Source organism: Bombus bifarius, unplaced genomic scaffold (genome assembly GCF_011952205.1).
Source record: "Bombus bifarius isolate JDL3187 unplaced genomic scaffold, Bbif_JDL3187 scf7180000008163, whole genome shotgun sequence".
Lineage (NCBI taxonomy): Eukaryota > Metazoa > Arthropoda > Insecta > Hymenoptera > Apidae > Bombus > Bombus bifarius.
Genome location: NW_022884485.1, coordinates 1,918,584 through 1,931,598, shown reverse-complemented (window position 1 = coordinate 1,931,598; position 13,015 = coordinate 1,918,584). Strand labels below are relative to the sequence as shown.

At 42.3% G+C, this 13,015-nt stretch overlaps 1 protein-coding gene across 3 annotated transcripts in view; it reads left to right on the top strand.

Annotated features, from left to right (window-relative positions):
• Nucleotides 1-13,015, top strand: part of LOC117208929 (disintegrin and metalloproteinase domain-containing protein 10) — a 77,820-nt gene that overhangs the window by 63,238 nt on the left and 1,567 nt on the right. For all 3 annotated transcript variants that reach the window (XM_033450459.1, XM_033450458.1, XM_033450457.1), the window contains exons 2-12: nucleotides 3,481-3,741; nucleotides 5,177-5,371; nucleotides 10,200-10,501; nucleotides 10,884-11,030; nucleotides 11,121-11,269; nucleotides 11,343-11,577; nucleotides 11,694-11,868; nucleotides 11,995-12,172; nucleotides 12,288-12,465; nucleotides 12,556-12,789; nucleotides 12,873-12,989. In XM_033450459.1, coding sequence (XP_033306350.1) covers nucleotides 3,481-3,741; nucleotides 5,177-5,371; nucleotides 10,200-10,501; nucleotides 10,884-11,030; nucleotides 11,121-11,269; nucleotides 11,343-11,577; nucleotides 11,694-11,868; nucleotides 11,995-12,172; nucleotides 12,288-12,465; nucleotides 12,556-12,789; nucleotides 12,873-12,989 — 2,171 coding nt within the window. The remainder of the gene's footprint in view (nucleotides 1-3,480; nucleotides 3,742-5,176; nucleotides 5,372-10,199; nucleotides 10,502-10,883; nucleotides 11,031-11,120; nucleotides 11,270-11,342; nucleotides 11,578-11,693; nucleotides 11,869-11,994; nucleotides 12,173-12,287; nucleotides 12,466-12,555; nucleotides 12,790-12,872; nucleotides 12,990-13,015) is intronic.

The window sequence follows — 13,015 nt, the reverse complement described above, 5'->3', positions numbered from 1 at the left end:
CTGTTGGAGGAAACCAGTGTCCTTCGAAGGACGGGTTCGCATCGTAAACCGTCGAGACTTCTCTTGCCACGGGATACGATTTGTATTCTCGAAGGAGGAAACGACGTTCAGAAACAAAATCTTTACCAAAACATTGGAGCAAACCGATCCCCGACCAGCTGATCAGGGAAGCATGTTGCTTTTTGTAGCGTTTTACAGAGAAGATTCGATGGAGCACGATCGGAACGCGGAAACACGATCTCCAACGTCGAATCGACCAAACCATCGTAGCGTTTAAATGACCTGAAAATTTGATAGAACGCGTGTATGTATCTTTGCCGTGGTCGAGTTATCGAAGCTGTACGTTACCCCGGAGTAAACGAGAAATGGAAATTTCCCCGTTCGGATTACACGATTACGCTAATTTAAAGGTAACGCCGTCGCAACGTCGTATCGGCCCAATTACGCCCACGATGCACATCGGGTACAATGCCGACCCGTGCGTGGTGACCCACTTACCTCGATTCTTTCATCACCTTGATCGCGTTAATCCAATTTCGCAACTGATATCAACGTAGGTTTATGCTATTTTACGACAGCATCTCCTTATCGTTTCGTTCGTCCGTACCTGTGGAAATTGGAGAAAAATATCTAAACTTCTCTTTGTAATTTCTGCACAAATGTTAGAGCGTCGTATAACCAAAGTATGTATGCACGAGAAAAAGAAACGAGAGATGTTTTTAAATTCAAAGTATTCGGTATATTTCTATCTTCGATACAAGTATCTTCTATTTTAGTATATTTTCCCGTAAACGCTAATTTTACACGACTACGTTCCACCGTGTTTTTAACGTTATTACGATGTCCTTTTTTTGCTTTTGTCTCTCCTTTCTTTTTTTTTTTTTTTTTTGTCGCGGTACAAGGGTTCGGAGGAAAAGCGTTCGTTGGAAAATTGAAAGTCGCGACGACCATTTCACGTTTCTCAATCCCATCGTTCCACGTTTCTCTGCGCTTTCAGCATATTGCTGCCGCCTTTTCTGTCGTAGGCATCCGTTAGGTACGCGTTACCCAACGTACTCTTTCTGTCATTCGGATTAAAAGTTAAACCCACCGTCTGCAGCGAACCGTTACGAGATTTATACGATTTAATGAAATGTTAGCTTCTTTTCGTATTAGTTTCTATAAGATTACGTAAGAGCCAAGTTTGTACAGAGCGATGGTTGTGTCTTCCATAAAACGTAGTTTTCCGTGAAATTCGTAATAAAGTTGTCGGTTTCTCCGAGATCTTAATGCGAATTTTACGTTAACGCCAGCGATAGCAAATTATTAAGTTTTCCATTTCGAAACGATGACTGGTTATCGAACTTGGACCGTTCTCTTTTGACTTTATTTCGCGCGATCATATACCTTGTGGAACGCGTGCAACTCGAAGATAACGATAGTAAACGAAGTAACGTTGCGTTCTTCTGACCGATACTAACTCTCCAATTTCTCGCAATTAATTCTCAGATATTTTCTTTCCCGTGCCTTCTTCTGTCTCGTTTCGTCGAAAAGCGACATTCGATCTTCCTTTTCTTCGCGAACGAACCACGCGACGATCTTCGTTGACAAGTCAGCCATTGCCAATAACAGAAATCCATCTTTCGTAACAACGTATTTGGAATTTTCCCTGTCGTTTGTTCTTCGAATTTTCGAATTCTATCCTATGTCCGTGTCTAGTTCGGATTCCGATAAACGGCTGTATTAAAGCTATTCGCAATATATATTTGCGTATATAGTTCATTAGGACATTACTCGTCGATGCAAAACTCTCGCTCTTGGTTGCATGTAACGACCACTCGTTTCGTATAAACTTTCGCTTTGGTTTGCCTCTATACGCTGAATTAGCAAGCATCTTTGCACTTGTTAAGCAACGAAGCGTCACGATTATTGACCGGGTTACAGGACTATATGGACGGAGTTCCTTCGAGTGCCAGAAATATCTGACGCGTAAAACACGAGCGATATTTCTGTTTTTAACGAAATTAATTATGGATGAAACTTACTTTCTACGAAAAATGCAAGTCTATGACTTCCCGGTTTTATAAACCGAGCGCGATATAAAAATCTATTTTTACGCGATAGTAATACTCTTCGACTCTTAAATGATTTTCATATTCGCTGTAAAAAAAATTTCAGTACAGTACGCGTATTGTATATACTAACCATTTCGAAATTTTGCACGTTGATGGATAATATAACGCTCTGGTGTGTAATATAGAATTTATTTTGCAGAATTATTGAATAAGCTGTTAATTACTTCAAGTGGAATATTGTCCTGGAAAATTGCTTTACTTTTTCACTTGAAATCTCGATCATTGATCGCAATGTTAAATTCATGCCAGATTCAAATTCAAACTGAATTTAATTTCAGCCTGCTTCAAAGCGAATCCACTCGTTATTACTTTATTTGATTGAATATAAATGGCGTACTTTCGTTCAAGTATCTTGTTTGAAAAGTTAGCTTACCGTCGTACTTTTTGTAACGGGCAAATTAACGAATAAAAAGAGACGGTAATTATTTGGAACAGCTCTCGTTCACAGCTGCATATGCCAGATCGTAACAAGCGTCTTTGAAAATTCTACTTCAAGACGACACGCGATGCACGCTCGTAAAAATTTAATCCAACGCCGCATCGTATCAATCTCACAAGTGGACAAACGGTGTCCGATTTTCGGACAAAAGTTTTATTCTTAAAAACTCCTCGCTCGCACACCTACGGGATCGATATTGGGTTGGACTAGATTTTTACGAGCGAGCAATTCGCGCGATGTCGAAGTAAAATTTTCCAAGTCGCTTCTTACAGCCTTGCATATACGGTTGTGAATGAGATCTTCGATTTAAATTCGACGACGACGACGACGACGACATAATTTCGGTAACTCTTTATAACTCGTAACTCGTAATAGTGAAAATATTTCCAGTTATATAGCGTTAATATGTATAATAATAATATGTATAATAATAAAAATGTACTAGTAAATATAAGCAAATATAACTTTAAATCGAATGCAATTTAATTTAAACCTAATCGAAAAGCCAGAAATCTGGATCTCTTTAAGTGCGTACATATAAAGGATATAACACGTATAGGAGAAAGATGTTCAGAACGATAATCTTGATAACATATTTCAAGGTAAATGAAATCAGTGAGATCGTCCGTGTTCCAAATAATTACCCAATTAAGTGAGTCAAGTTAAGTGAGAATCAGCTATATATAGTCCTGTACGGTGAATGATGTATCGATGCGCTAACAAGTTACGAGAAAGTTTAAATGTACGACGAAAGCGTATTTTACATAGCGAAGAAAGTTCGGAATGGAAAGGAATAAAATTCACAGCGAATCCTACTTGATGAAGTTCAACGATTCGTGTTATTCCCCGCATCGTTCAACGAATGCCTTCGAAAGTATGGTTAAAGACCAGTTTGAAGCATCGCCTGTTCGTTTTTCTGTGTTGCAGCTCGTCGATTGAACGAATATATCCGCCACTACGAACCTCTCTCTTATCCTACCGAAGAGGTCCACCGAGGTCACTTGAGGGCCAAGAGGTCGGTTACCCGCGACAATTCCGTGACTCTGAAGTTTCGTTCGCACGGAAGGGACTTCCACATCCGACTGAAGCGAGATCTGGCTACCTTTAGCAGTAACTTAATTATCGAAGGCCCTTCCGGTCAAACGGAAGACCTCGATACCTCGCATATTTACCAGGGCCACTTGGTTGGTAAGTTGCAGCTTTGATCGTTCTTTTCTCACTTACGCGTTTCTGCGATCGGATTTTCAATCAGCGCTGAGACGATAATTTGCGATAATTCCTTCGGTCTATGTACACGTATACGTATACGTATACGTAATAAAGACGGGAAGGAAAATGCCGAAACAAAAATGATAAAAGTAATTGCTTTGAAAATCATTCGTCTAGTTTACGACTGGTTTTTTCGAAAATTGCACAAGTGTCGATAGCTTGCTCCCTGGCGTTTCAGAATAGAACATTTCGTATGTTGCTCCACTTATCCATTGATATTGAAATGTGAACAGAAACGCGGTTCCCAGTGAGAAGGTTATCGAACTCTGCGTGGAAATTACGGAAGATGCGTGTAGAGTGAAGGTGCGCGCGGTGTCGATGGTCGCGGACGATGGTGCACGATGTACGCGAAAAGAACGAAACAGCCAGTAAATAGTTGTGAAATACGACGCACCACGGAATATGGTCTAACAGTCGTGAGATTCCCTATACCTATGCCTATAGCTACAGCGTAAATCACGAGCTCCTTGCTCCTTACGCGTGCGCTGTTACGTTGTAAAACTTTATTCTGAAACGAGTCAGTACCGTTTTACGGTATAGTCCGAGCGTTGTTTCTGCTCCTAAGCCAGTCGCGATTTGCGCGCGATACCAGGTGTGGCACGCAAAAGTGCGTGTACGTACTGGCTGAGATCTTTATTTCCACTCTAATAATTTACAGGAGTTCGTGCAAAGGAGGACGTTTTAAATTATAGATCGGCTCGCTTGTTGGAACGGTTTATCTTTCACTTTTGCACTTGCGACCCTCGGCCACCTGGTTACGTCTAACCGTGGTCCGCGTTTACCGTGGACCGGGAGCAAACGGCCAAATCTCTTACTTCGATTTTTAAAGAGAAGAAGAGAAAAATCTATCTTAAAAATTGCTGACATTCAGCGATACTCGACCACGAGGTTTTCTTCCATTTTATCAAAGTGGATAGGAAAAACCGGTTGACATGGGTCCGATATAACGTTTCTTCCGATGTAAATATTTATTCCTCTGTACGACGCGACGGAGAAAACGAAATTAAACGCTGCACGATCTTCTCCGTGGTGCAGTATTCTATTTTTTAAAAGAAACGAAATGCATATTCCGATCGCGTTTAAAGCGATATCACTTAAAATCTTGAAACATACTTGCAACGCTTGAATATTACGATTAAAAAAAAACTTGTATATTTTCATATTATTCGAAACAGCGAGAAGCAGCTAAATTTATCGCATTTGATAATTACACAGTTCGAAAGATTAATTATATTTAACGAGCCGAACGCTGAAACTTGGGAGACCGCATTACGAACATTTGTCGAAAATTTGTCGGAAATATCTCTATAGTTGACCATCATTGTTAAATACGTAGGACCGTTATTATTTCCAGGTGAACCTGGCAGTCACGTGTTCGGAAGCATCAGCGACGGTGTTTTCCACGGAAAAATCATTTCGCCTCGCGGTGGCGCGTGGTACGTGGAAAAGGCGCACTATTACTTTCCGCCGCACGAGATAAATGACACGTTACATTCGGTCATTTATCACGAAAATAACGTCGGGGACCCATACGCCCATCTTCGAAAAGGTACGTCGAATTTTTTCCGTCTCCTTTTTTCTTGCTTTCTCCGTTCGGTATATTTTTCTCTTAAATAATATTATCGTCATAAAAATCGCTCCAATCGGTCCAACGAACAATTTTAGATCAGATATATCGTTATATTAGATTTGTCGAGCGAAGAAAAATCGAACGAAAAATGACGGTAAAACTTTTTAGACTAACGAACAGATCTAATTTTACACGATTATTACGATTAACTAACCACGCTAACCACGCTTCGAGTAAGTGTTGTAATGCATCATTCGATCTAATTAAACGCAATAATTAATTTTAATTAGACAGATCGCATTTCCACGGCAGATTAAAACGGCAGTTTCACATACCTCTACCTTCGATAAAACGTAAATCTCCCGCGTCCTTGTTAAAAATCTTTACGCGTTTTCGAAGCACAGTGAAATTGGTCGAGTGGCAAATTTGTTTACGCGAATGTGCAAACGGTATTAAAACGGAATCTAAAAACGACGATCGATAGTATTTGTATATACTTGCATGGATAATTCTGATGACCGTGTATATCGCGCAATTGGGTAACGCGATTAATCGCGTCCACGAAGCGAAATAATGGAAATACGACGCACGTTAGTCGAGGAATCTCCGAAAGGAAGGCCGCTCTATCTTGTATCTCGATCTAGCCTAGCTTCTTATGCTAAAATATAGTACGTAGACCGCCAGTGGTAAAGATTCGCGTACCATTCTTACCATGAACGTTGTACAGGTTACACGTACCAAGATCGTAATGCGATAATAAATATCGATCAAACTTTCGAAGGAGCAATAAAGTGGTAAGAAGATAAGCTCTTTACTGGACATAAACAATTACATAACGGTGCATAAGACGGATCAGAGCTGTACGAAACTAAAGGACGGGCCATAAAATAAGCACGAAATCGTTAAAATAAATTTTAATCTCTGATACGACTTGTTTCTGCAGCAAATTTATTTACTTTGTTATTCCGTGAGAGCGATCGAGCGCCGTTTGAAATATCAGCGTGATAGCGCTTTCGTCTTTAATCGTATTGCCGTGTCGCTTGTTCTTATCAGCGTTGAGAATAAGTCACAACTAGTCAATTCTTTGCACAAATTTTTCCGTCATAGATATATCCGTTCGAACGTGCGTCTATGTACGTATATCAGAATGCAACTTTGTTTCCTGCGAAATCCGGTTGACTTCTAACAATCTACTCGATACTCGGTACTCGAAAGTAGAAAGATTTATTTTTATCCGAAGCTTTATTTCCACTTATATTCCGTTCTAAAATACTAAATGTCAATATCGTGTTAAGTGATTTTAAACAACTTCCTTACGCTATAATACCTGAACGAGATCGTAATATCTACTTGTTGGTTCTTTCGATCGATTTTATTTACCCACTTACGTCGTACAAAGATAGATAAGATAGACAGAGATAAACGGAGAGTCGCGCGTAGAAATTTCGTTAGGAAGAAATGACGTGTTGCGGCGGTTGACAAAAGCCGGGTAGCCGCGAGTAGAATGCGGAAGAAAGGTTCGGCGATAGAAAAGCACGGCGCCTCTTCTCCGTGGCTCTAAACATAGAGCGCGTACCGCCTCTATAGATCCGACGGACAGGTCGCGTCGACGCGAATGCATACATATTCGCAACGGCGCCACGCGACCCTGCGTTTACACACTTGGACGGACAGCACCCCTTTACCACGCGACGTACACAGGTTTCTCCCTTTCTCGAACCGACGGACTAAACAGTCGGCGTTACGAGCCATCCTTAAAGGAGCACCCAGCCGTGTACAGTTTTTAAGCGAATCGCCTTAACGACACACGCTGGTCTGCGTAGCCGACTCTGAATTGCGCGTTCGTGAATAGAGGCGCACGCAGACACGCGTCGCGCACGCTAGTTAGAGAGTCAAATTCAAACAAGTAGCGCGTAGCTAGCAGGCTGAACCCGAAGGTCTCATCGAGTCAAAGCGCTTAACGACGTGCGCGTACAGCTTGATCGAGAACGCCGAATCGAGCTTCTGGTCCATTTGACCCTGGAAAAGATGCGTCGACGACGTTGCCTTCTCGGTTGTCGTTTTTTAAACTCGCTCGCTCTCACCACGCCTCCTTCTCGCTTATTTCGATAACACTAGTCGGATTACTTGGCGGAAATGCTCGTTGTTTTAAAAGAGGGTCGTTATTACCGAACATTTTGGTAACTGGCTACATGTTCGAACCTGTTCGAAGTAGTCTATTCCAGTTTGAAACCAGTGTACGGCCATACAGAGAGATTACGCGTTCCATATAAAGGTACGGTCTCCAGCGAGCAGGTTGATAGGGTGAATTCCTCGCGCTATTCGTGATATCATTACGGAAGAAAGTGGTCTATTCGGGTGCATATACCGGTACGAGAGAAACAAGGGTGGAAGGTGTTGGCCGAGTTCGAATTAGACATCGCCGAGAACACAGCTCAGCCCCGTTCCATTTCTATAGATATACGCGTGCAGATTTCACCCCGGTCTGACCATCTCCAGCGTGTTTACAGCTTTTATGCAAATAACCGGCGCTTGAATAAACAGTTGCCGTTTCGTGTATAATATTTATCGTGCTTCTCGCGTATATTGCGCTTCGCGGACGAGAACACCCGCCATCTTGCCTGTTTCCGTGCGGGATAGACGCGAGTAGCAGTGTGCGTGCCGTTATGAATCTGCAAAATTAAGGACCGGCGAGTTCCCTTGCGCCATTCACTTTCCTTCCCAAGTATCGTTATTAAATTACCGCGCGTTATTACGGCTACAAAGACACGTACCCTTTAAAAATCTTAATACGACCTTTGCCCAAGCTTTTCAGGACCGTCCTACAAATTTTTGTACGAAATACTTTTCCGTATCTTTTATATTTTTCATCGTCGTCGATGAGTTTATCTTCGCGATTCGATTATTACTCGCATCGATCAGGTCGTGCGACGCGTCGATGTAAATCACGAGCCAATCTGTCAAGTTTCCTTTGTTAGTCTTTGGCGAAGAGTAAAAGCGAAAGGTCCCCTGTTGGAGATTGGGGAGCGTATAACGCTGATACGAATTAACGCTACCGCGTAGGTGATATCGACAAAGCTGGCCAACATCGTGACATCGAAACGCCAAGTCATTAAAGCTCGTGGCTCACGGTTAACCCGCCGATAAAACCAGCCGCGGCCACTGCAATTATCCTGGATAGCAAGACCAACGATATCAGCCTGTTCTTATTACGCGATACTTGTGCTCTACGATTCGATTGTAAAAGGTAGAAAGAGAATTTGGACGGAGGCACGCAACGGCGATCCTGATCGGTTACCGTTATGCTCGACCATAATATCAGGTATTAACTGGCTACAAATATTGCCGCGCTTTCATCTCTCCGATCACGAGCATCCGTTAGCATCTCGTTAGCAATAGGATTAATACAATGTTATCGATGCAGGGACACTCGAATTTGGTTGCACGAGTTATTATAATCGACTATCGCTTGGATTATAACGGCGTACGCGTTACACGTTGTTTAATTTTATATTGTTCCTAAGGGCAGATTACGATCGGTATCGTTATCGTTAATCGCTTTTTTTTTGATAGATCCTTGTCAAATTTGTTGATCTTTTTCGCCCCTGATACGGTTAAAGTGGAATAATCGATACCGTACAAATGATTTACACCTTGAGCTATCAAACGACAAATTACAAATTTTAAGAAAACATTTATTCCTGAAAAATAGAATAACTTTCTAGCTACGTTTTCGAGTTACGTTAGAATTTCGGTAGATACGCGTGATATGTGGACAGTCGTAACCTGCGAGAATCACACGACGAACGCGCTAAACGGCAAAGTAAAGGATCGTCGAAGCTGGGCCTTTAAAGCTAAATTATGAAAATCTCGACTCGTAAAAAACGCGATAGAATGTCGCGTGTACGCCTCTGCTCGCTCGCCGTTCTGCTAGGTTTGCTCGACCGGTCGTCTGGTTGGTATGCTACGTCGCGCTACGCCGTGCCGTGTCGGTCGGTGGACGATGAAAGAGGAAGTGTGATTTCACACCCATACGTAGGTGGGTGACCACGTCCTCAAAATAATAGCATCGCCGTTACGGATGATATGACACCCAAGGGGAAGCGGTTAGAGTTTGCCATTACATGGCGCATTATGTCCGTGCATCCGCTTTACAGACACAGCTCCCTGCATTTCGAAATTACGCGAATAATTAAACTGCGCATCGGCGCTTCCGCTGCGACGCGTTATAAACTTCCCTCGCAAGATGAAAACAACGAGACGCGTGCTCGTGTCCGCTTCCATTTCTTACGTTCCTACAGTACCTATACGTGTGTATCGAATGTTCGAGTTTCGTCGAAATGTCTCGGGGAACAACCCTTCTACGCTTCAACGGATCCAGCTTTTCCCCCGTAGTTACTTTCCATCGAAAGCACGAACGCTGAGAGATTTGAATTGCCTCGAACCCCGTGGACGTTTCGTTAGTAGTATTGTTAGTTCTTGGCAACGACTCTAGTTCAAGACTTTAACGATCCCAAGATTCCATTGCGAATAGTCGGACTATGTTTAATCTTTTGTATCTTTCACGGTCGCATCACGATCAACTTGGACGCGATACGCGTAATCTTTTTTTTTTTTTTTCCCCTGTAGGAAATCTATTCGTGGACGTATAAGTCTTTAGCGTATAATTATCAAACGCTGTATAACGTGGTGAAACAACGAGTTTAAGTATATACGTAGTATGTATCTCCTCATTTCGAAAGTCTGTTCTCTAAAGTATTGATTATTAGCGTAGCGAATAGAATTAACGTTTTACTGTTATTCGTAGGTGAATCCGGCGGTTGTGGTATCACCGATGATGTGGTGGAGTGGATGGACAGAGTTCAAAATTCTGCCATACCGGACGTTTCTCGTCCGGTAACCACGAGTAAAAACGAGAAGATATTCAAGTCTCGGGTGAAACCGTGGAACGGTGATCAAGAATCACCGGGTCACAAATATTCGAGAGAAGCTAACGAACCTAGTCATCGAAGAACACGGAGGGCAACCAGGCCGAAGGAGGATAACAAAAACACTTGTTCTCTTTTTATTCAAACCGATCCGCTCATATGGAGACATATATCGGAACAGGTAAATTTGGAATACACGCGAAACTACGTTTTTTCCTTTAAGTGTATTTTAACGTGGTTTCGATCTTGAAAGGAGAAAGATAATCCGAAGTAGATGGGCCGTCTTTTTTACTATATAGCGAAATAAAATTTACCACGAAAACGTAATAACTCCGAATGCATACAATTCCCCGGTTCTAGTCGCATTCGTACGACTATTTCTTAGCAATGGGAGATGGCGTAATTTCATTTCGCATTTTCTTCTAAACTAGACGTGCCGGCATTCCGGTGTCCTTGGCCCGATAGAACATTTCCATTTCTGCATTTTCTTCGGTCGGACGTTCTTTGCCGTGCTATCTTTGTAAAAATTACAAAAATATTTGACTTTTCGACTGCACTTTCAGTTACATCATGACGCGGAGAAGACCAGAGAGGAAATACTGTCTCTGATCGCGCACCACGTTACCGCTGTGAATTACATCTATAGAGACACCAGATTTGACGGCAGAATCAAACATAGGAATATTAAATTCGAGGTGCAACGGATAAAGGTGACTACATCGTTGGATAATTTCTACGCGCCGCGAATATACCATCTGTCACGCGTTGAACGTTAAATACGATTATTCTGTTCGCGATAGATCGATGACGATACAGCTTGCACGCCCCAACAAACGTATGGCGAGCCAAACCCGTTCTGCATGGAGAACATCGACGTTAGCAACTTTTTAAATTTGCATTCGCTCGGCAACCACGAAGATTTTTGCCTCGCCTATGTGTTCACATATAGGTACGAAAAGAGCCAACTATTTGAAAATATAGGTATCAAGAAGATTTATATCACTGGTCTAAATTATTAACAGAGATTTTACTGGCGGCACGCTTGGTCTTGCTTGGGTAGCCTCGGCGTCCGGTGCATCCGGCGGCATTTGCGAAAGATACAAAACATACACGGAAACTGTCGGGGGAATGTATCAATCCACCAAGAGATCTTTGAATACCGGAATCATCACGTTTGTTAATTATAACAGCAGAGTACCACCGAAGGTGTCACAGCTGACATTGGCCCACGAGATAGGACATAATTTCGGATCACCTGTAAGGATTTATAGTGGAACATTGGAGGATTTATCGTTACATTGTTATTGTAATCGTTTGTTTTCGCAGCATTTCGTTTCACCCTAACCCAGCATTTAATCGCGCTTTCTTTGCAGCACGATTTTCCACCGGAATGCAGACCTGGTGGATTGCACGGAAATTATATTATGTTTGCGTCAGCGACGAGCGGCGACCGACCTAATAATAGTAAATTTTCGAAATGCAGTATCGGTAATATCAGCAACGTTTTAGACGCCATCGAAGACAACAAGAAAAGAAATTGTTTCACCGGTATGTGTGCGTGCGTGCATGCTTGCGCGCGCGTATGTGTGTAGTTAAGGAAGTGTTAAGGGATATAAAGTATGCTTATCTGGATCGAAAGGTGAATCTTATTTCATTTAATTCGTTTATACGCAGCTTCTGCTGGTGCATTCTGTGGGAATAAGATCGTCGAAGCCGGAGAAGAATGCGATTGCGGGTACGATGACGACGAATGCGTGGATAAATGTTGCTATCCGAGACAAGTATCGGAATTGGATAAGATAAAAAATGAGACGGCGAAAGGTTGCACCAGGAAGTCCGGAACGCAATGCAGGTACATATGTTTCTCACTCGGTGTACTCGAAGCTACATTTCGGAAAGAAATTTGCGACACAGAATGCATCGTCCGACTTGCGTAATCGGGAATCTCACGAGTCCCTTTCTTACAGTCCCAGTCAAGGGCCTTGCTGTTCCAGCGAATCGTGCCAGTTCGTTCCTCTCTCTAAAAATGTTCAATGCAAAGCGGAATCGGATTGTAGTTACAATTCGACTTGTAATGGACGATCCTCCGAGTGTCCTCCGCCATTGCCAAGGGCTAACAAAACTAGATGTAACGAGGGAACTCAGGTAAAGGAAGCTTTCAAATTTGACGAGATTTTTACGTAGAACGATGCATACAGATATTTTGGAAATTACGTCCCGAAAATTTGTTCGCAGTTGTGCATCAATGGCGAGTGTACAGGATCGATTTGCCTAGAGTGGAACCTGACCGAGTGCTTTTTGACTAGTAACGTAATTCCAAATATCGATAAACGTAAATTGTGCGAATTGGCTTGTCAAAATGGAACCGATCCATCGACCTGCCGTAGTACCAGCGAATTTGCGCACGTTGTTGGTCTGCCTGAAGGTGGAATTAGCCTCCGGCCTGGATCACCTTGTGATAACTTTCAAGTAAAAACCTAATATTATATATTACTTTATAAATTTACTATTTATGTTTAGAGCTTTTAATAGCGACAGAACGCTCCTTCTAGGGATATTGTGATGTATTTTTGAAGTGTAGAGCGGTTGACGCGGAAGGACCATTAGCCAGACTGAAGAATCTTTTATTCAATAAGGACACGTTACGTACAGTAGCACAATGGATAACTGTAAGTATGAATTTCATCTATACGCT